This window comes from Onychostruthus taczanowskii, unplaced genomic scaffold (genome assembly GCF_017590055.1).
Source record: "Onychostruthus taczanowskii isolate IOZ18803 unplaced genomic scaffold, ASM1759005v1 scaffold2, whole genome shotgun sequence".
NCBI classification, from domain to species: Eukaryota; Metazoa; Chordata; class Aves; order Passeriformes; family Passeridae; genus Onychostruthus; species Onychostruthus taczanowskii.
Window position 1 is genome coordinate 11,930,754 of NW_024499239.1, and position 23,123 is coordinate 11,953,876.

Below are 23,123 nucleotides of genomic sequence, written 5' to 3' on the forward strand. Positions count from 1 at the left end.
AATTAATACTAATAGAACATCAATCAGAGGTTGCTTTGCAGACACTGGAATTTTATGTCTGGTCTCAGTTCATGTCTACCTACCAGAGAGACAAGAAGAGACAAAGAAACCTTAATCTAATTAAGATAGGAAAACTGCCAGTTGAAACCTCTATAGAGACCAAATATCCTTTATTTCCATTTGCTGTTCAAATAATTACAATATAGTTTTGGCTAAAAAATTTACATTCTATTTCTTGAAGCCTTTATTTTATTAAACCAACAATTAATATTAACAGACAGTGTTCCTGATGATTATAAATCTAAGATCATTTATCATAAAATCCTCACATTATAGTAGCATAGCCTGCAATTTTCAATGCAAATTGGATATTCAACTAAAGGTAAAATTTTCAAGAGTGTCTCCATGGAAGTTAATTTCCATTTTCAGAAGTGACTAAACTCTCATTTCCCTCAGAACTTTCAAAAAAATCACCAGTATCTTATAAAATGATAAAATCACTTTGCATAGTATGTTTTTCAAAATGCTGATGGAATCCAACAACATTTTCCCTTTTAAATTTTCTTTATCTGACTTAATAATCTGGAATCACTGAATGTCTGCTTCTGGCTACTGTCAGTGACAAGACACCAAGCTCCACAAACTACTGTTCTCATCACTTATATCACATATGTTCCTACATACATCTACCTTATTCACAAATATATCAATGAAGTATTACAAACCTGATGTCTTCAGAAAATCCTTAATATCCTCTTTTAGAGATTCCAGCTTAATTTCTGGTTTGTGTAGGCTTACCTAATATGAAAATAAAATAAATAAGCATCAAGAACTAAAGAGAAATTACATTATTCAAGTTATGAAGTAAGTAATGAACATGCTTAAGGTTACACCCAAAACAAACTCCTTCCTTGAGCAACAGCAGTCAAAAATATCAGTTAACTTTTTTCTCATTCAAATGCCTTCACCTTTTTCATCAATACTAAAAGGTGTATGTGGAGAAGAAGAGAAAAAAAGGAGTAAAATATGCAATGAATGCATACAAACATGCATGTTCAATAATCTGAGTAAATACCCCACATACTTAGCCCAAATGCTAGACAATACACAGGAATTGGTCATAAGGTACACATGGAAAAAAACTAGAAGCTAACCCCTGTATTTCACCTGAAGGAATTAAAACTGAAAATATTCCACAGTTTTTCACTTAACCTCCCACAGTTCACCTCTTCTAGGTAAGAAATGCCATTTTCAAACAAAAAAAAAAAAAAGACTGTGCACCAAACATTCCCCACTTCAGCTGCGACTACCCGGTATATATGACTGTAGAAATTTTAAATAAAGTAACACATATCAAGCAGGGCAGATTTTGCCACACTGTTCCTCAGAAGTTTTTGTGCACCCTTTTGTAAATGTTCAGCTTTGTCTTTGAGTTAAATATGGCTAATGCTAATCTCAAGGTCCATGGGGTGTTTACCTGACAGGTCTGGTACACTTTTTAGATATGCAAACAAATCCCCTCACAAACACAATTCATTGACAGATGATGAATCACACAAAGAAAAGAAAGCTACTGTACAATCTGCTATAAAATGGGTTAATTACCTTGATACTGGAAACAGTACAAGAAATTATCTAAGTGCAATCAGAACAGTGTTTTAATTCTCTGGTGTTCACACACCTGTGAGCTCTTGGCTTATTAAGGAGTATCTGACACTCCTATTGACAACAACAGGAGTTTTTTTGGAGATTCCTGGAAATTTTGGAAATTGATACAGTATATGACATTAAAAGGCATTAAGGAGTTCAGTCCACAGACTACTTCCCAATTTCCCTGTCAGGCCAAAAGAACAACAGAGGTCTTTCTTGTAAACTGCTGTTCCAAACAGAGCCTGTTCCCCAGCTGCAGAACATAAAATCCAGTGACTCTCCTGTATGCAGCACAAAGGCAGTCAAAAAGGAAACAGGACAGCACGTTGGGGAAAATTCTCCCCAAGGATTACATCAGTGCATCAACCTGCACTGGCTACCTTCACCTCTTAAGGCCCATGTATTCAGTCAGACATTTCATTATTCCTAGGCCTGATGCAGCCAGTATTCTTAGGCTAATCTTTAACTTTTCAAAACATCTATCTTTAGCACCTTTCCTGTGTCCTTTTTCTTCTCTTCACTGAAAAAAGCTCTACTGAGACAAATTTTCACATAAGAAATGTGAAAATTCCCCCCCCCCCCAAATTATGGGGGCACTTTTGTCTCCACTTTTACCAATTCAGAGATCATTTGCAAAAGCCTCCTCCCATTTACACTTTTCGTTTTGTTAACTCATGTACTACAATCAACACATTCCTAAGTGCTAAGCAGAACAAGAGAGCCACAGCAACTGTTAGGGACTCACTGCCCACTGGATTGCTGATCAGTTTTCAAATCAGAAATTAGATACTTGAGAATGTGGCAAACAGTTCAGCTGGCAGCTGCAGCCAGCTCTAAACCAGACCATATTCCAGCTCTGTATAACACAACAAGGGAAAATACTCATTTTGGTAAGTGAAAGGAACTCTCTTCAGAACTGTTTTGCTGTAACTTAACAGTATCTTTAGAATTCATATGGGTGTTTATGGGAACTAAACTGAGGAATCAAGGGGACTTAGCAGAGCTGATGTTCCAAGATTACTAGTCCAGGTCTCCCACATAATCTCGTTATTCATTTGGATTAACTGATCTAATTTATTTCTGTGTCGTACCATGTTGGAAAACACATTTAGGTATTTATATTTTAGGTAGGGTTGGTTTGTTTTAAACTGTTCGGTACAACATACTGACTAAGTCTCATTTGCATTTTTTTCCCTGTGTTTTTTTGGTAGAATAAAAAAATATGTTGACAAAATTTTATTTATATAAAAATGCATTACTACACCTTTACATAGATAAAAATGCCTGCCTCAGATTTATTGAGAGAAAACCCCACATTGATGAGATTTGTACTCATGAACTGAATATCGATTCCCTGCATTATCAAAAACCAGCAAACACCCAGGTAGAACTATCAATTTCAACACACATTTTGATGAAAGAGTATCTCACTTCTATCAGAAAAATACTATCTGTTACTAAAAGGAGACTATAATAGGCAGGGTAATAGAGAGTGAGCAATATAGGGGAACAATCCATGAAAGCAAAGGATGACAGCTAGAACAGGGAAAAAGTCAAATATTCAGAGACTGAGTCAGGGCAGTATAGAGCCCTGAAAGGAAATACGGATGAAAGTCAAACATTTCAACAAGAAATAATGAATTATTTTAAATAAATGTTATTGACTAACAGCTTTTCCCTGTAAAACTAGCATTGTGCATAATCTTATGGATAGGGCACCAAGGTCCAGGTGTGGGGTGTCTATGTTCCCCTACAGTCTTAGTCAGCCTCCTGTGAATCAAGACACGTCTGTCCTTTCCACATTCCTTCATAAAACAAGCTATCATTACAGCATTTCTTAGCAACCCTCATTCTTCAGCTGTACAGAACAGTAGGGTAGTTCAGGAACGTTTAAAATTTTGCCAAATTTGCCGGTGCCTCAGGTACCACTAACAATCTTGTGCGTACGTCTTTGATTTTGGCAAGGTATCCTGCTGAGATCTGGCCAGTCACCATCAGAAGTGATACTCTAAATGTACTCCCCCTGTACCTGGATACCAAGATGGAAGAAAATCCAGACACTCAACACTGATGTGGCTGAAAGGAAGCAAAAGGATAACACAACAGTAAAATAATAAAATTGGTGGAAATAGGAAATTGATTCACAGAGGAACTGAACACAGAGCTCAACCTCTTTGCAAATTAGCATCTAAATCTGTAAGTGGCATTCAGTGATCATGACTGGGGCAGCACTGATCAAGCAAGAGATGATCCATCAATCACAGCACTCAAAGAAGTATAGGAAAATAACTAAAGGACCAGCAACATACTACTAAGAGGAGGCTTGACAGAACAAAGTGTTCCACCATAACTCCTGTGTTAAACTATTTCTTTTTTCAACAAGAATAAACACTGCAGAGAAGTGATCCAACTATAGTGAAATGTGGAATTGCATCAGGTGAACACATATTTTTATCCTGTTGCAAACAGTTCTGCAAATAACTTTACACAATCCTAATATTTTTACAGGCTATCAACCATAATTTCTCTTCAAAGCCTTTTTTGTTTAGATAAACATGTACCCTCTCAAAGCATTTATTACTGTTCAGGATGTTTTTGCACAAGTGCACAATGTTTTTCAGTTTTATTGCTATTATTTCCCAAATTACAATAAAACAGAATCTCCAAATATAACCCATCTTTAGAAGAAGTAAATGCAATGAAAGTTAATAAATATTCAGCTGTCTTTATGTACTTCACTCTGTCATAACTGGACTTTATCAGGACCAAGCTGACTTGGTAAAAACCACTTCAAGCACAACCACAACAATTTCAACATAAACACTCTTTAAAAACTTAAACCCCTGCAACTTCAAGGGAAAGATTTTAGCTTGGTTTGTAAATTTCTGTAACAGAAAGAAGAATCATTCTGAGCCTAAGTAAACAAATTTCAGTAAATGTGAAACCCTGATTACAATGACAATTTTCCAAGCCTTCTACATTTCTACATGAACTACAATAAGGGAAAAAGTATTGTGAACTTTCTTATACAAGTAAAAATAACCTAGCAGATACAGACAGCTTCAATCAGCCTCATATAGAAGTAAATAGCTTCAAATGTTATGCTGTGGTACAAGATATAAGGTTATATTTTAATGACATAATTTTAATGTTTAATAAATTTTCTAGGTTTTGAATACAAAATTAGTGCTGATAATAAAATACACGCACAAGCTATAAACCAGAATCCACATTACTAAAAAAGTACTACTCTGCCAATCAAGCTTGCATTGCTTCTGAACTCCATCATCTGATCAACACTGCATTCAATTTAAAATTCACTATAATGCAAATGTTACTTCTCAGCCACTTAAAACAAAGGCACAAGCTCTATCAGCAGGCATAGTAAATCTTTTGCCAAATACAATGCATGAAAATGAACCATTAATTATCCATGATGACTCATGGGCCTATATTTGTTTGCTAATTTTTATTAAATAAATGCTACATTGCACAGAAACATTCTCCTTCTTAATTTGATCTTTTGTATAAGTTGAGATTGGTATCAATTTCTTTTTTTTTTTTTAACTGGCAAAAAATATCACGAAAACAATATGCTGAGACATCTTGCAAACCATTCACTCCACATAAATTATTCTAAGCTAATTTACCTCCCCTTTCTTTAGAAGCACAGTCAGGCACTACTCCAGCTCCAATGTTCCTAGCGTTCCCAAAGTCCATTCCTCCTTTGCTCCATCTGAAGTCTTGTAAAGACTCTGACCTCTTCCTCTGATCAATACTGTCTTTAAAGCCTTCTGGTTCCATCACAAGTCTGCTCAAAGAATGGTGGCAGACTCCCCTCCCCTGGACAGGGTTTCTGACCACGACACCTCCTCTCCACCCTTCTTCGTACCTTCAGGTACCTCCACCAATGTATTCTCACTCCCAAACTTAATTGCTACAGTGGGGTGGGATGGGGTATCAGGCCTGATTTTTACACTTACATTACCCCTTTTAGCCTACTCTAACAGCCCTTGTCATGCTTTGTTATAAGTTCCCCTCAGGTTGTCCTATTCCAGTCATACCTATAAGAAACATCTTGCACTGTGATTCTTTCTTGTTCCATTTAAAACATAATTTAAAACCTTTATCTTCAATGTAGAACTTCTCATTTTATTGTCACCTTCTGTTTTAGAAAAGTTCTTTAGGAAAAAACTACTGAAGCTTTTGTTTTTTCATTGGTTTTGTTGGGTATTTTTAAAACTTCGTCACTTGTCCCTGGTGACTAGAGGTTCTGGGCAACTCTGAGTTAGACTGATTTCTATTAGAGGTTTGCATGGGACAAAAATTAAGATTGATTAATCTCAACTGATTAATAAAGCCCAACTCAAAGATTTTCAAAGATCATGAAAAATGCAGTTTCTGCATTGGCTGCAAGTGAAAATGTGCTAAAAATTTAGCACATTTTCATGTCTCTCAATGGTTTCATTTTTATTGTCTGTTCACTGACATAGATTTTCCCTAAAGCAGAATTTTAGCAAGATTTCACAAAATAATTTGTTTTAAAACTGCATTTTGTCCTTGAGATGTGATGTTTTAGTTTTTCTAAACACCTCTAATCTCTATCTTAAAAACATTTACAACTCAAAAGGGGAAAAGTTAAGACAAAACCAAGCAAATTTGATTACAAACTTGCACAGTCAAGTTGTGCCCAGAAAATTAAGTCTCTCCTCTGCTACCCCACTAACACCAGCAGCAATTCTACCTGTTGAAAAGTTACTACCTAATATTTTGGCTCTTGTCACTGTTACTCTTTCCTTTCAAAAAAACACTACAAAGTAAGCTCAGAAGAAATTCCAAAGTGACAGGCACATTAGCACTCTTACCCACATGAATCTCTCCTATTAACTGCAGTAATATATAAATATATCAAAACCCAACCTACAAAAATCAACCTAACATTTATTTATTTATTCATTCATCACTTACATGACACTACCTCTACTTCAATCCTTGGGATAAAAATGTCATTATCTTGGTATCCCCAGAGGTCAAGCTCTGACAGCAAATCATTTGATGCCCACGCCAAAGTTATTTCAAAGAGATTGTGTATCACAGCCCTTGACACTAGCTCAGGCTCCCAGTGACAGCCAAGCAAAGCACTGCTTTGATCAGTTTATAACCACAGGGCTACTCTATCACCGCTCACAAATAATGTCAGGACATTGTGTTTTCCCCAAAATTCTATTAACTCATCAATGAAACCGTTCATTCTGAGTTCTCCTTCCTAGAAAATAAAAGAAGAGACAAATTTACAAAACATAGTTTTTCTAATAGCTAAAATACTGTTTGTGAGACTATATGTTCTCTCAAAATTTCAAGCAATATTATAATGGACCTTAGGATCCATTTTGACTGTAATGTTTTCAGAGACAGTAAATATTTTTGAGCAACAAATACCAACATACTTTTCTACACTAAGAGGTGAAGAATATTTGTGAAGTGTAACTGCAGTACAAAGATCCAAAACAAAAGTAAGTTTCACTCTGATGCACTGATTCCAAAGATTTCTCAAAATACAGTGTGCATCTACCAAAATAGTTTAAAATCCCCTAAAAAAGGGTCCACCCTTCAAAATCACAACTTGTGCAGACAAAGCACTGTTAACAGCAGACAAAAAACTCCATCACACCCTACCAATAAACTGAAGTTCAGGAGCGATGCACAGCAACAGCAAAGATTTCCTATCTGACAGTGCAACTCCAGCAATACTGATGTAGTGAGAGGAATATCAAGCATTAGCTTAATACAGAGTGAAGCAAAACTCAGAAACTTCCAGAATTCTGTAGAGGTGCTCAGGGAGGGACAGGAGACCAGCCACTGTCTGAGGGGCCCTCGCAACTGCACAGTACAGCTCTAGCATGACTGTCCAAGCTTTATAAACAAAGCAAGTCTTCTGTACCTGAAGGAACACAAATGCGTGCAAGGTCAACAAAAAAGCCTCTTCTATCAGGAACACACAGATTCCTGGCAAACACAGTGTACATTTGGCCCTACTAATTTAAACTACAGTCTCCAAGAGATAATTTATTCGATTGAGAAATCCCATTGCTGATGTATCTATAAACTTTCAGATCACTACAGTAAACTACAGCTCTGATTTAACCTGCTATTATAAACGCTTCAAACACAACTCTAAGAATCAGCTTGAATGTTTGTTGCTGTCTTTCTTTTCTTTCCCCTTAGCATTTCATATGACTAGAATGAACATGACCTATACAAACACCTTTTCTTTCTTCTCCAAGAAATCTGTAAAACAGTACCCTGCAAAGCCATCATAGGAGATACATTCTCATATCCAGCAGGGATTTGGGCACCTCACTGCCCTTTCAGACTCCAAACACCACCTTGGGAGGACACCGCTCACGTTCTCAGTGCCCACCTGCACAAAATGCCTCCACCAAACCAAAGCCACCCACCCAGTTTAGCACCTTCTAAACACCCAGCCAAGTCCCGAGGACACCAAGCTTCCTCCTGTCTCAAAAAAAACCATGCAAAGAATGAAACTACTGAAATCAGGCCCTGTCAGAGACAGGGATAAAAGAATCCCGTGGAAGGGAGTGCATTCAGGTTTGTTAGAAACAGGAACAGAGCAGTTAGAACCGAGCCCTGCTCACCACCCTTCCACCCTTTCTGAGGACAAGGTCTGACTCTCCACTCTTCATGCCAGGTTTTTTTGGACACTCAATTTCCCAACATTTAGCAGAACCCAGCCTCTACACTCCTTCATAATTCCAGCCCCCTTCAAGTCATGTACATTGGCTTATGCAAATATTTAGAAAGCCCTGTCAACAGAAGCAAGGCAGACACACATTTATAAAAGCATTTAGAGACCAAATCAGTACATTTAAATACAAAACACAAAGAAATAGGCAGTGTGACAGTGATGTCACTTGTAATAGAAAGCTTCAGGGACATTCAAAGAGGAAAATCACGTTTCATTTAAAAATGCAACAAAACGAATGGACAAATAATGGACATGGCATCCTAAAAAAAAAAAAAAAAAAAAAAAAACAGAACAAACAAAGAAAAAACCCCAACCTGTATAATTTTAACCAGTATTTGAAAAAAAAAAAAACCCAAAACCAAAAGCACAAGATTTTACAGAACCCCATCCAAAATATTTCAGTAATGCACAATATTTGTTGCAGCACAATGACTAGGTTATGATCATGAAAATGGATGCAATTTTAATCTGAAACATCCTAACTTAAATTCAGCTAAAATATGAAAATCTGGCTCCAAGTGAAGATAAGTTATTAAATATATATTTTTTAAAAAGCAGCTGTTATCCCAGCTACTAAAATTTACTTCCATGCGTATTTTTTTTAATTTATTTTCACTTCCTTTCACCAAATCCTCATTTTCCCAGGGACACTAGAGGAGCGGGGGAGGGTGGGTGGAATTTAGAGCTCTCCAAATTTTAAAGATTAAAAAAGCAATTCGTTTCAGGAGCTATATTTGAAGCACTCAGATTTCAGACGGATAGTCTTCATATTCACTACGAAATCCTTGGGTCCCAAGGGGAAACACAACAAACACGCCTCTAGAAACCAAACACGCCGCTCTCCGGCCCCGCCGAGGACAGAGAGGAGCGGGACACGGAGGAAAAGAGGGAGGGGACGAGGGGCGCCGGGGGGCCCGAACCCCCCGCCCACGATCGGGCCACCAGGGCCGGGGGCGACGGCCGGGAACAAAGCGCCGGGGAGGGGCAGCGCGGAAGGGAGGCGTGCGTGGGGGCACAGCGGCAGGTCAGGGCTCACCCGGGCCTGTCGCTCCAGCTGTGAGTGGAGGCTGGAGCCCTGCAGGCGCTGCACGACCCTGGCGATGGTGAGGGACAGCCCGCGGTCCGGCTCCAGCATCGCGGCCCCTGCGCGGCCGGGCCGCCTTCGCCGCCGCACCGCCGCGTTACCCGGCAACGGCGGCAGCGCGCCGGCCTGCGGCTGCGTCCGGGCGGGAAGCGGCGCCGCATGGAAAGGTTCCGCGGCCCCGCACGGAAAGGTTCCGCGGCGTCGCTGCCCCGCCCTGAAGGGGAAGGAGGCGCGCAGGGGCCCGAGGTGCTCCCGAGCGAAATGAGCGACGAAAGTCAGAGGGCCTGCAAACAGTCAGAAAGCGTTATGAGAAAATTATTGTAAATTTTATTGCCCTGACCTCCTGTATAAGCACAGAAAGAAAGGAAGGAAAGAAGGGAAAGAGATGACGGGTGCTGGTCCCAGCGCAGCGATTCAGCTGCTGGGGTGCCCGGGCCCTGGGCTGACTCCTGCTTATGGACCGGTTTGTCCAGCCCCAAGACACGTTTTTGTTGCTTCTCGAGGGATACAAGTCGGCCCGTATTGCTGGGAAGTTTTCTAGCATTTTTGGATATTTTCCCTCGTCTGCTCGGCGCGGTGCCGGAGCCGGCACGGCGCTTGGAGCCGAGCGGGCGGGTGCGCTGTGCGCAGCCCGGCGTGAGGGGCCTGCCCGGAGCTCGCATCTCTTTAGCCTCTCCGGGAAAATCTACTCCTACGTGCATCAGTAACAGAACCATGCCATCAAATTTTTACTTAATAAACTTATTTCCTATGTCAAAATACCCATTTTTAAAGTCCCAGAAGGATTAAGGAATAAGCTAAGAGAGGAGGTAACATGGAAAAGCTGTTCGTTGACCTCTAAAGCATTAGGACCCCTTTTCAGCTCTGAGGATGACCTCTGTAAAACAAAGAATGTTTCAAGATTTTGAAACCTCAGGAGTAATTTTTCACTGTTAGGAGTGACAGATATGAGGAAATGATAGATGTCATCAGTTTCATCAAAAGAAAAAACAACTGCCTATAATAGGTATAAAAAATGCACCTGAACTCGTTTGTCTGAAGCCAGTTTTGACTTAGCTGTGATCATTTCTGGATAAGTTGAAATTTAAAAAAATAATAGTAATAGAAGGTCAGAGAGATGAAGTTCTTTAATGAACTGTAGAAAAACCTGAAAAAGTCACTTATGCTAATCAAAATACTGAGGAGAGGTTTCTTCTTAGTATTTCATGGGGAGAGCATGGGGAAATGAAGCACCCAGTTGCCTACCAGTGCCTTGAATATCTATTCTGATTTACATCAGGTTTTCTGTCACTTCTTTTCTTACATGCATGTATGATGTTAAGGGCAACAGTGAATGCTTTTTTTTTTTTCCTGTGTATTGAGAGAGTTAATGATATTTTTGTCTACATTCCTGCTGGTAGCACAACAGGGTCTCTGGCTGCTTTCCATGGGATCTGCAGGCACCACATGTGGCCACAGGGCAGGTCATGGTGTGGGACAGAAGCCACAACACCTTGCTGGTTAGAAGTGTGTGTTCCCCTGCCACTGGGGAGTACGGGGAAACCATGCGTCAGGTGAGTTTCTTGTGCAATGCACCACACTTTGCAGGTCTGCAAAAGCCATCCTGATCACTATAGGTCAAGAAAACAGGACAAAAAATTAATGTCAGCTGCAGATGAATAATTTCCCGCATTTCCAAAATAATATCTCTGCTCTCTGCCTATGCACATCTGTCAGTCTTCATTCCCTGGTTTTTTAGGCTGTTTCCAGCCTGGTTTCCTTCCACTGCATTTCCCTTTGGTCAGTTACATCTCCAGTATGTGTGGAAAAACTTACTTCTTGTAAATGCCCGTCCAAGCTTAAAAGTAGGGCAATATAAAGAGATAATCTACAGAATCTTACCAAGGGCTGTTAACAGCTTCTTGTGTATCCCTACCATATCTAGTTAAGAAATCTCATGCTTAAGTGTGTGCTTCTTTTTTGTTTCCTTACAAGGAGTGTACTGCATAGCAGCTTGAGAAATACGTGGTCTTTATTAGAAAGTATCACTTAAATAACAGGCATTGGCAGAAGTCCCAACTAATGCTTTAGCCTATCCCCTTGCTATCACACAACTGGTTTAACTTGGTTCCTGTGATAAGTTTTTGACAATTACAGCTTTTTCATCATGATTTACTTTTAAATTGCAAGTAAGCAACTGCAGTACAGTCAGCATAGAGTGGGTTTATGATGTCCAGTACCACATACCAGAGGTAGCTTGTTGGTTTTATTAGGAGGTCTGGTGTAGATGTCATCATTTTTCTGTTATGGGTTGTTGGTCTTTCCTTCTCAGTGTCTCAGTCATACAACCTTGAACATCAATTGTCTTCCCTTTGTATTCCTCCTCCATTCCACTGCAGTGTTTTACATTGTTATGCCTTAGTTTACTGTGTTTTGTGTCAAGTTACTCAACTGTATTGATACTGGTATCCCAAGTGTCTTTTATTAATCTGCCACATCAGGTCTGGAAAGCACCGAGAATCTGGAAACAGAAAGTAAAAATTACAGTCAGTCAGCTTGGCTTTTTCCACGTAATGTGGTAGTTGACCTAATATCAAACTAGGCTGTCTGCAGGTATCACCAGGAGGCAGGGGTGTTCTGTGACAGATAGTGGGTGAGGGAAGACAACAAAATACTAGCAAAGTCAATAAAATCCCAACAGTCCCAGTCACAGAATCCCAGCAGTCAACAAAATCCCAGCACTTCCAGTCAGCTGCTCCTAAGACACTCTGCCTCAGCCATTCACAGCACCCACGCTGCACTGATCCCACCTTCACCTTTCATTCTGTGGCTGTGGGAAATGCCAAATCATGAAGTCTCCTCTTAGGGCTGCTGTCTCTGCTGGGGGAACAGGGGTGCAGAGGGGCTGGAGTGGGAGCACTGCCCCCTTACCTGTGCTGAGGCTGGGTGCCTTCCTGCACTCAGTGCTGGCAGGAGAAGGGAGCAAGGTGTGGTGCAGAGTAGGACTAAGCATGCAGTCACTGGGACTGACTGCTGTGGGTGAGCTGCTTCCCTTTCCTTTGCACCCTGAGTGCCAAGGGGCTTAATGCTATCCAGGCAGAGCTACATAATGCATTCAGCCTGATAATGCATCGTAAGTGCTGTGTAGCTCTCTAAGCTATTCCCTTTTTCCTTTGTGCTAGCAGGAGGATGACAGTGTGGGCAAACCCCAGTTGCAGTCTGGGTCAGGTGTCAGCCACGTGCCACAGAAACCCAGGTTTAGGAAAAAAAAACCAAAAAACCAAAACCAAAAAGCAAAACCAAAAAACCAAACCAAAAAACCAAAACCAAAAACCAAAACCAAAAACCAACCCAACAACTTTCTATTTTCTACCAAAACAAAAGGATAAGACATTTGAGGAAAAAACCCTAACAAACTTAAACAAAAGCCACACACATTCTCCCTTACCCCCCAAACCTCCAAATCTTCCTTTCTTCAGACAGGGTACTTTTATCCTCACTCAGATAAATTGGATTTTTTGTGTAGTTGGTTAGTAGTTTTTTTTCATCTAAAGAGCTACTCCTGTACAAAATGTCATTTCTTCTTTCTCCACTTGGAACCATTTTAATTCATGAGGGCTTGAAATCCATTACCCCTGTCCCCTGTTTCAAGCCATTATCAGAACTTCACCTGTGAACTAAAGTGTCAAGTTCCAATAGATTTCTCATCCAAGCAGATACTTTCAGAGAACATCATATTCAGTCTTTTATTCAGTGTGCTCACTCTTTATATTAGACAAATGTATATTAAACTTTAATCTCTATTATAGGCCAATCCTGCAAGCTACTCTTTATAATATCCACCGGTTTCCTTGTGCAGTCAGAATCATGATATATTGTTTGGAGCTGATAACAGATGTGTGACAAAAGAAGAAAGGTCTGTCAGTGACTCACCCTTCTGACTTTCAAACTTTATTCAAATTACCAAAAAGTGACAGTGTGTATTTTGACAAGTTTCAATACTTTCTTCAAAATAATCAGTTCCTGTGGAGTAATGAGATTTTTTTTTTTTTGCCCCAATACCACTGATGCAATCTGAAGAATGTAGGAAGTTTAGATGGTGTATCTTCACTTATGAGAGCAGAAAACATCTCTTATTGCAGAATGTTGTCCATGAGAAGTAATATATTTTCTCTAATATGTGGCTGAACTTGAGAGCTGGACTTAGACTACCAGTCAAGGATTATCAGTCTAGTCTCAAGAGTTTCATGTTGCTCCAGTTCTTCATTTTCAGTAATTTCCTGCCAAACCTTGGTTTTAGGTAGTATAAGCCTCCCTAGAGAGGACCATGTATTTCAGGTCATAATATCTGTTAGTGGTACTTTTTTGTAGCATTTCTGAGTCATAGCCGGAACTGTGAGTTATCGGATGTGTAACAAAACTAACATGCACACAGTCCCTAGTTTTTCTTGTGTTATTAGATTTAGTCAGTTTTTTATGTTCTATTATTAGTCAAGTGACATGGGTTTTAGCAGTAATATTCTGTATCTTCTGGTTGCTAAAATCCCATGTGTGCACTTGCCATGCATGAAGATGCAATTATGCCAATGTAGAATTTCATGGATGTAAGGCAGAAATGGAGTCCGTCTGGTTACACACTGAAGAGAAACACATGCTGAATCACAAATATCATTGATACACTGAGTAGTTTATGCACTTCACACATGGCATGTATATTTTGTTTCTTTAAATTGTATATTCACCTGAGAGCAAGTCTGTTGGAAAGTTTATACAACTATTGTACTTAGCCAAACCTTTTAAAATACATGATTCAGCATTCATGAACAAGCATTTTCTCAGGTCATACATAGCAGCTTACTTTAGCTATTTCTTTTAAGGTTTTTACAAAATTTAACCAATTGGTCTATAAGGGAGAAAAGCAGTAAAAAGAACTGTGTCAGTGGATTCTTAGTTAACATCTCCATGTCAGAGTTTGCTGGTGTGTGGGTGTGCTAGAGTGAGATTCTATGTTCTTTTCAAACCCATTGACTCCAGTGAGTCTATGTGATGTAAATACAAGCAGGACTTGGGTCCTGTCTGTCACAAGAGGTATGCTCTTTTTAAAGATAGGAACAATCTGATCTAGTGGGTGGCATCCCTGCCCTTGGAGGGGGGGGATTGGAACTACATAATCTTTAAGGTTCCTTCCAACCCAAACCTTTCCATGATGCTATGAAAATATCTAAAAACATATCCATGGTGATGTTTTAATATCTACTTTTGAAAAATATCAAACCCTCTCATTCTCTGTTTATTTGTTACACAATATTGAGCATTACTCCACTGAAAAATCTTCTTGATGCTATATCCTACTTATTGCAGTAGGGGACTTTTGTCTTCTGTGGAAAATGTGATAAATGTTTTAAGGTAGTCTGTTATACGTCTGTTCACTGCCTGGAATATATACAATTTACTACACAGTCATATCAGTGTGTGTTGTAAGCCTTCAACAACCCACAGACCACCTTGGATACATTATGTCGTGTCTGGATCATAGCTGCCTTCTCCTTAATCATTAAGAGGTAATCATAAACTTCAGTTGGCAGAAAAAGGATCTCTTCTTGAGTGCACTTTATTCTTCTGATTAAGATTTGATGACAAAGTTGATTAATCCTTTCTCTTCTCTCTCTTTTTTTTATGCAAAGGATTATTCCATTGTTTCATTTCCTTGTTTGATAAATTTTCAAATAGAAGAATCAAAAGTGGAGAATAAACCAAAAGGAACTAGAAACTCTTGAAGGGTTTTTGTAATGGTTATGGTGTCACTGTCATATTTTCTGGAAAAATCTCTTTGCCCAGGATTTTCTCCTGGGAAGCTGAGAAGCTGAAGGGAAAAAGGAAAACAATAATTATCTGATTTACTTCTCCTGTGCTTTGCTGCTTTGGAATGTGGTTTGGACATTGTTTACCAACAGGTGCATGTTTGATTGGTTTCATGTGAATTGCTTTGACTTAATGACCAATCACGGTAAGGCTGTGTCGGGACTCTGGAAGGAGTCACGAGTTTTCATTATCATACTTTCTAGCCTTCTGTCTGTATCCTTTCTGTATTCTTTAGTATAGTTCAGTATTGTTTTAGTTTCAATATTCTTTAATATAATAATATCATAAAATAATAAATTAGCCTTCTAAGAACATAGAGTCAGATTCATCAATTTCCTTCCTTCGATGGGGACCCCAGAAACTAACACAGTTATGGTTTACCAGCTACTGTAACTGTTCCAAAAAACAATCTAGTTTCAGTCAGGGAGATTTTTACTTCCATTACAAGGATTTTTCACATATCCTTTACCTTGATTTCCGCTTCCTTAACTTGATGTCTGCTCTGTTGGAAAGATAGTTGGAAGTGCAGCAAAAAGGAAATGCTGGATGAGCAGAGGATAGCAGGCAAACCTTCATAAGTTTCTCATAGTTTTTTTCTCCAGTGATGATGCTTTCCTTTCCCTGCAGGGACAAATAAATGCCATGTATCGTTGAAAGGGAGCACCGGGCACTGATTAAATATCATCACCAACTATGGAAAAGAATCTTCTCTGACACATCTCGGGCCATAAGTGAGGGCCTAAAGAATCCTATGTTGAAACAGTTGCAGTTGTCCTGTATTAGCTCAAAGAGATTAAGTCAAAATGTAAAACTGAGCCCTAATTTCTAAATTTCTAAATTTCTCTGTTCGTATACAGGAATGCATTATTGCAGAAATTTGTCTGAAACATTGATTACTAATACTGTCTGTTACAGGAATTGTTGTGCATATATGAAGCATGACTAGATGATCAAACTTTTACTGTGGGAATGTGTTGTGTATATATATATATATATATATGTACATATATATATATGCTCAAAAATTCACCCAAAAAAGAGTGGAACAGTGGGATGGAAGAGCACACATACGTGAAGCACAGCTCTGGAGGCTGGATTCAGAGCCATTGAGTAGCAGACTACCCTGCTTTCACTAACCCAAAACATACAAATTAATATACGGATCTGCTTAAAGGAAAAATGACACCAAAATATTATACACAGCTCTAGGGAGCACAAACAAACCCAAATGATTTGATTTCAGACTAAGCTCTGCACACTGAAACCAAAAATTTTAAATATAAAAATGCAGTTAGGTTTTCTGTTTTGCATCACTGTTTAGAGGTCTGTAAAGAAATCTTTCAAATGCACAACAAATTTGCTAAATCAAAAAAAGGACAGAGGTAGTACCTAAAAAATTGTATTATTTTGTTAATTACAGGATACAGGCTTGAATCTTACAATCTATATTGCAGCATGCTCCCAGAAAGACCAGGAAGGCAAATTAGAAAACATTCACAAAAGTGAATGTGCTAAAGAGCTCAGGAAGGGTTGAAATAAATTTTATTTATTGGAAAAAAAAAAAAAAAGAGAGACAAGGTATGAAACTGATAAACCAAAAACTGTACAGCTTGTCTGAGACTATCAGTCATTAATATGAAAAAGCAGTCGTATAGCAATGCAATGTATTGGTCTTGATAGGAAGGACCCTGGTACTCAACATTCCTACCCATTGTTAAGCAAAGGACCCATTTTCCAGAGCAGATGGGATGAAATGCACTCTGAGCTTAAATAAATACACATATTTCCTGGTCTTTATCTGGGACTGAATTGAGGCTTGCACTCACAGAGAGTAGAGCTGGGTGGATTCCTGCTGGATAAAGTATAGCATCAACCTATGATGGGCTTTTCATTTTGGCAAAATTAGGCTAAAAACAAAAGCAGCATAATAAAATTTTAGATCAAAGGTGTGATACATAAGCTCGGCCCCCACGTATGTGTTGGCATACAGGGAAATAACAGCATGAGATCATCACAGAAGCAGAGAATATCCTGAGTTGGAAGGGACCTCAGGATCATCAACTCCAGCTCCAGACCCTGCACAGCACAATCCCCAACAGTCGCACCTTGTGCCTGGGACTGTTGTTCAAATGCTTCCTTGAACTCTGCCAGGCTGTGGCTGTGCCACTTCCCTGGGGAGCCTGTTCCAGTGCCCAACCTCCCTCTGGGTGAGGAGCCTCTTCCTGATATCCAACTTAAAGCTCCTCTGACACAACTTCATGACGCTGACTCTTTCAAGGAAGCTACTTTTAAAATGTAGGGTTGTTTTTCTGTTTCCAGATATATCTGTGAGGTTTGCAGCAAGAATATGGATGGGATAAATATTTAAAATAGATACTACTAGCTTTCATAATCTTATCCGAGAGGCACAAGTCTTTGAGACTTAACTGGAAATAACACCAGTTGGAGGTACTGAACCCAGCTCACCTGGATTGCCTAAGGGATGAACACTCCAGACTTAAGGTGTCATTTTCAAATTCACAGTTTTGGTTAAGTTGGCCTAAAGCAGGAGAAAACTACACACAAATAGGATGAGCAATAAGTAAAGAACCACTCATGAGGATGCACTGAAGAAGGAACAGAAGAAGTTGTTAACATGTCACTTAACTAAATGAGCCACCATGTCAGGGTGATGGGAAAAGTGTAAGCAAGAAAAAATCCTGGGTTTTTTTTCTCATTCCCCTGTACTATTAAGGAAATTGAAATTTATTGCCTTCTTGATAATTCGGCTGGATTTAATAAAAAACTAGCAATTTGTACTGCCAGTTTCTTCTCAAACAATGTTAAATCTGTAAGGCTTTGGCTATTTAGTAACACTTCAGACTACAGGAATAAAAGTTTCCTATTATTTTTGGTTGGATAATGTGGTATGTGACCTACCATCTACTCCTCTTGAAACAGAAGATAAAAACTTATTTACCAATTTATATCATGATCTGATTTTTTAGAATTTATTTGAATATTTCTCACAGAATCCAATTTTAAATTTTTAGTATTCTCTTTATAAGGTCTCGTGAAAAAGATATTCTGGTATGAAATGGCTCAGTTTAACAGCTAATGAAATAGTGATTTTTTTTTTTTTTTTTTTTTTTTTTTTTTTTTTTTTTTTTTTTTTTTTTTTTTTTTTTTTTTTTTTTTTGCCAGAGCATTCCCATTTGACTCCTAAAAACATTCATGAACAGTATTTGAGGATTAAGTGAAAACTTTAGGGAGGTCTATCTCTACAAAGTAGAAAATCGCAGCTGGCAATTCTAATTTTCTAACAGAAATGTAAATTGAAATTAAAGAGATAAGATCACTGTTAGACTATGGTTTGAGCAGGATTATGCTTTAAGTACCACTGGGTTTAAAACCAGAGTGGGTGACAGTGTAAACTGAGAGTATTTAACTAGCATATTGCTTAGAATATTTTAAAAACTCTTTACTTGCTCCAGGAACTTGAGTCAGCAAAGCTTGTAAAAGCAAAACACAAAATGTTACTGATCTTTTGTCATTATCTCATCAGAAATACCTTTCTTTCTTCAATTTATTCATTTTTCCCACATTGTAGGATTGCAAAATGAATGTATTAGAATAAAAGGAGAACATTGTGAAGAGGTAAAGTATCCAAGAAGAGACACAGTAGTGAGTATGAGCTGTGACTCCTTTGCACTGTTTTTCTGTACAGAGCACACTTAGCACTACAGCAGTTGGTTCTGGAAAGGGCCAAAGCACAATTACATGAAATTGCAAATATGAGATAATGGCTTCAGGCACACACACAATAATATTAGAAAAAAATCACCCAGTTAATTGCAGTTAATATACTGCAAATTTTCAAATGTTCATAAAAAAAAAAAAAAAAAAAAACAAAAAAAAAAAAACCCCAAAAAAAAAAAAAACAAAGCCAAGAGTGTGGCATGTAACTTTTCTATATACAAGGATTACATCCACAAGATCCAACTTCTGATATGCTTAATTTATAAACCCTGGATATTTGGACATACCACAGCAGCCTGACTGCATCTGATTCTGTCAAAAAGTGAGTGTAGAGAATTCAGAGCTGAGTTTGTCCTTGGAGATTTTTTTCTCCCTTCTTTTGAGAGCTGAGACTTCTTGGCAGATTTAAAACAGTTTTGTAATGTAAGCAAAGACTAAACAATGAAAGTTAATTTAAAACTTACATACTTTCAGTCACATTAACTCCCTGCACTGTGTAATACCATATAAACATGAACAAATAGTCCAAACTAACTACAGCAATTGTTCCTCAGAATATATTTTCTTAAGGATTATATAGACAAAAACCTGGCAAGTAAGTCCAACAATACCATCATTTAACAGCTCATCTGTGCTGAAACTCTGGAAAGTATTATTTTCAGTGTTTCAGTATTTTAATAGTGTGTTGAAATTGCTATCAAATACTTCCAGGACTGCTTAGCACAATAATTGAAATAAATTAGAGTATTTTTTGTCACTATGGACTTGACTTGCCTCCCCCAGTTTCTCAGAAAATTATTCAGACAACTTTCTATGTACAGTTATTAGATAGCTGTATACCAATCAAAGTCCAAAATGCAAAGAGCATTTAGCTAATTTACAAATAAAGCTAAACATCCCAGAAATTAAGACCTGGAAGAAAACTTCAGCTGGGGTAAATTGTCTTTGCTCCTGAGGGTCTCCCTGTACCTCCTCTTACTGTGTTCAATAATTAGTCCAAAGTGCCAGCTAGCAGAGTTCCATTTAACTGAAAAAACTGGCCTGGAGATTATCACAGTAAGAGAACAAGAGTCAAACAATAAAATACTTAATTGTGTACAACAGAATGCAGGCCATGAGCCTAATTTGAAATCTTACTTTCATTATATAAGCCCATAATTTGAAGGGGACAACCTGTCATCTTGCTGTCTGACTACCCTTCCATGCAAAATCATGACAAGGGGAAATCAGCAAAGTTCTAGACATCCCACAGTCTTTTGCTTTTTCTATTTATTAGATCAAAATCCTACATTGGTGACATACTTTCAAGGAGTGTTGTTTCCTTGAGGGCTTTGCTGACAGGCTTTTATAGAGTACAGTAGCTGTCTGTGTTGTACCAGCAGTAATGATAGGTCTTCTAGTGGAGAGACATTTTGCAATATCTTCTAAAATTTTTGCTCTTTACCCTCATTCCATTGTTTGAATTGTTTCAAATTACTAAAATGCATATTCAGATATCAGTTGTTGAGAAGAGGTTTAGCCAGTTATTAAAATCTAAGGCTATGTGCCCCTCTTCGGTACTGAATAACAGAGAATTCATCAAAATATTACAAATTGTATGTTCTGTTTCTTGTGCAGACTTGTGCAAATTTATGTCAAATTAGATGACAGCTCACAGGAAGTTTGTTTCCTATAAAAAACTGAAACTTTAAAGAATGACTATTGCTGATTAAATTTATTCATTTTATGTAAGTGTAATTTTCAGTATTTGTCTAATAGAGACAATGCCTCTCTTGATTCCCATATCTTGGGTTCTCTTCAAACAAGGATTAGAAGACTCTTGGGAACTCAGATGTCAGTAAACAAAGTTCAGTAGTATTACCTTAAGGGAATTTATTATCAACACACACTGATACTCCTCTAAAAATGTTGATGTTAGATGAGATGCTATGGAACACAAACTAATTTCTCTCTGTACATAGTAAGACACACAAACTGAAGCCCTGGCTTCAGACATGCTGGTACCAATTCACCCAATAATACATCAGCTGACCTTCTCCATTTCCTCTCTGCTAATTGCACAGCCACTCTCTAAATTACTTAGTTGGTGTTGTGAAATTAACATCTCTTTATCTAATTCTGTAGAAATGTGGAAATCCATTTGATCTTAACATCATGAGGATAGCGTGGCTTCTTTTGAGAGCAAAGTATCAGACAGCAGCCGTCTGAAAAGACTTCCTTGCTTTTCCCAAGTCTTCCACTCTCCCACGGAGTGGCCTGTGCCAAATACTTGCTTTGTTATTCATCTTTAAATTGAAACTCATAGCAGCTGCAGTTAACATAACTAATTTAATGAATATACCTCTCTGAGATATGCTAATGAAAATCTCTTGTGGGAAAATAATTGTGAGTCTTTACTATGTGCCTAAATGAAATCTTAAAATCAAAGACTACAGTTCTCAGTTGTTACAGGTGGGGTTTTATTTAGCAGCTTGTTGCTGTTTTAAGTTTTCTTAGGGAGTTGAGTACTGTCAAGAACAGCTGTGCCATTTTGTTGCTGACGTTGCAACCTATTGGGGTTGTTTCTGGTGGCAATCCCTGATCTTTTATCTGTTTTTTGTAAACCATGCCATGACTGTACATCAGAAAAGTCTCAGATGACCAGTACCTTAGATCATGTAATGGATTTTAACTTTGACTGATGTTGGTCTAATATGTAAAGGTTTGCTCAAAGGAGAACATTAATGGTACCAACATTTGATGGTGTTAATATAATCCAAAAAAGTGATCTCCTGGGCCATCTGTTGATGCAGTTTACTTGGCATGGAGCTCTAGCACATAATATACCCATAGTATAAGGGTATACAGGGCTATTCGCTTGCATCTCTAGCTTAAATCCTGAACTAATTAATATTCACAGGGTGAAGGGATAAAAAGGGTTATACAACATCACGTATAGCCTGCAAAAGAAACAAATACCTTTTAAAAATATCTGTGTTCCTCTTTCATGGGTGTGTATTCATTCCTCATTACACTTATGAATCCATTATGATAAGACACAAAAAGGAAAAGGATCAGCTTCAGTTCTTCAGAGAGCATTGATGTAATTTCTGCCCTCAATTTTTAATAGTTAGAGGGCCAGATGTGTGGGGAGAGGAGATGCTGAGCTCAGTGACAGTCTGAGAAGTGCCAACGTGAGTAGCAGCATGCATGGTGAACCATTTGGACGGAATGAGTGGGACATGACTCATCCCAGACTTCAGTAATATCACAGGGCGTCAGAAGGATTGTTTTGAGAACTTATGTTACACTGGACAAATGATTTATACATATTTCTTTGAAGCAGTTTCCCTAAATTGTAGACAGAATTTGCATAGACATCTCTGGAGCAGAAATCCCTTTTGCACCCTGGAAGCCCATAGAAACTTTACCATGTTTATGAAATTGGACCTGAGGATTTACAGAGACAATATGCTTTATTCATCCCATTCATCAGAGAGCCTTGAATGCTGTACAGAGCTCACAGCCATCACCTGGGAGGTCTCATTTCTTCTCTTCTGAGGAAGGTGGTAGGACAGGCTGCCTGGATGCCCATGAAGGCATCAGGACCAGCTGTGTTGCATCTCACAGGTAGGTCAGATCAATTGTACTGCAAATATCCAGGAAGTTCAAACACTATGAATTTGCACTTCAAAACCATTAAAAGTGGTCACCCCCAAATAATTTAAAAGGTACATTGAGATGTGTCTTGATAATAACGTGACCTAAATACAAGAATTTCATTATTGAAGACCTGTGGAGTCTTCCAGAGATTAATTAAAGAATGTGCCATGTAATGCCTACTGCTTTGCAGAAGCATTGCAGCGGCAGCAGGAGAACCTTGTTTGCCTTTGATCCCATCTGTGGTTGGTGAATGGCATTTCAGAAATCACTGATAGTACAACAAGGTTCTCGGAACTAAATTTCATCCTTATATTATTTAGTTCAAATCAGTATGATCTGAACAGAAGTAGACCATGATTTTCCATATATGTTTTTTTCTAATTGTTTTATTTCATTTCACTT

At 38.4% G+C, this 23,123-nt stretch overlaps 1 protein-coding gene across 1 annotated transcript in view; it reads right to left on the reverse strand.

The window, feature by feature from the left end:
• Positions 1 to 9,594, reverse strand: part of TBC1D19 (TBC1 domain family member 19) — a 48,895-nt gene extending 39,301 nt beyond the window's left edge. The window contains exons 1-2 of the mRNA XM_041402811.1: positions 9,453 to 9,594; positions 726 to 798 (exon numbers count right to left, since the gene is read on the reverse strand). Of these exons, the coding sequence (XP_041258745.1) occupies positions 726 to 798; positions 9,453 to 9,551 (172 nt within the window). The 5' untranslated portion in view covers positions 9,552 to 9,594. The remainder of the gene's footprint in view (positions 1 to 725; positions 799 to 9,452) is intronic.
• Between the last annotated feature and the right edge of the window lie 13,529 nt (positions 9,595 to 23,123).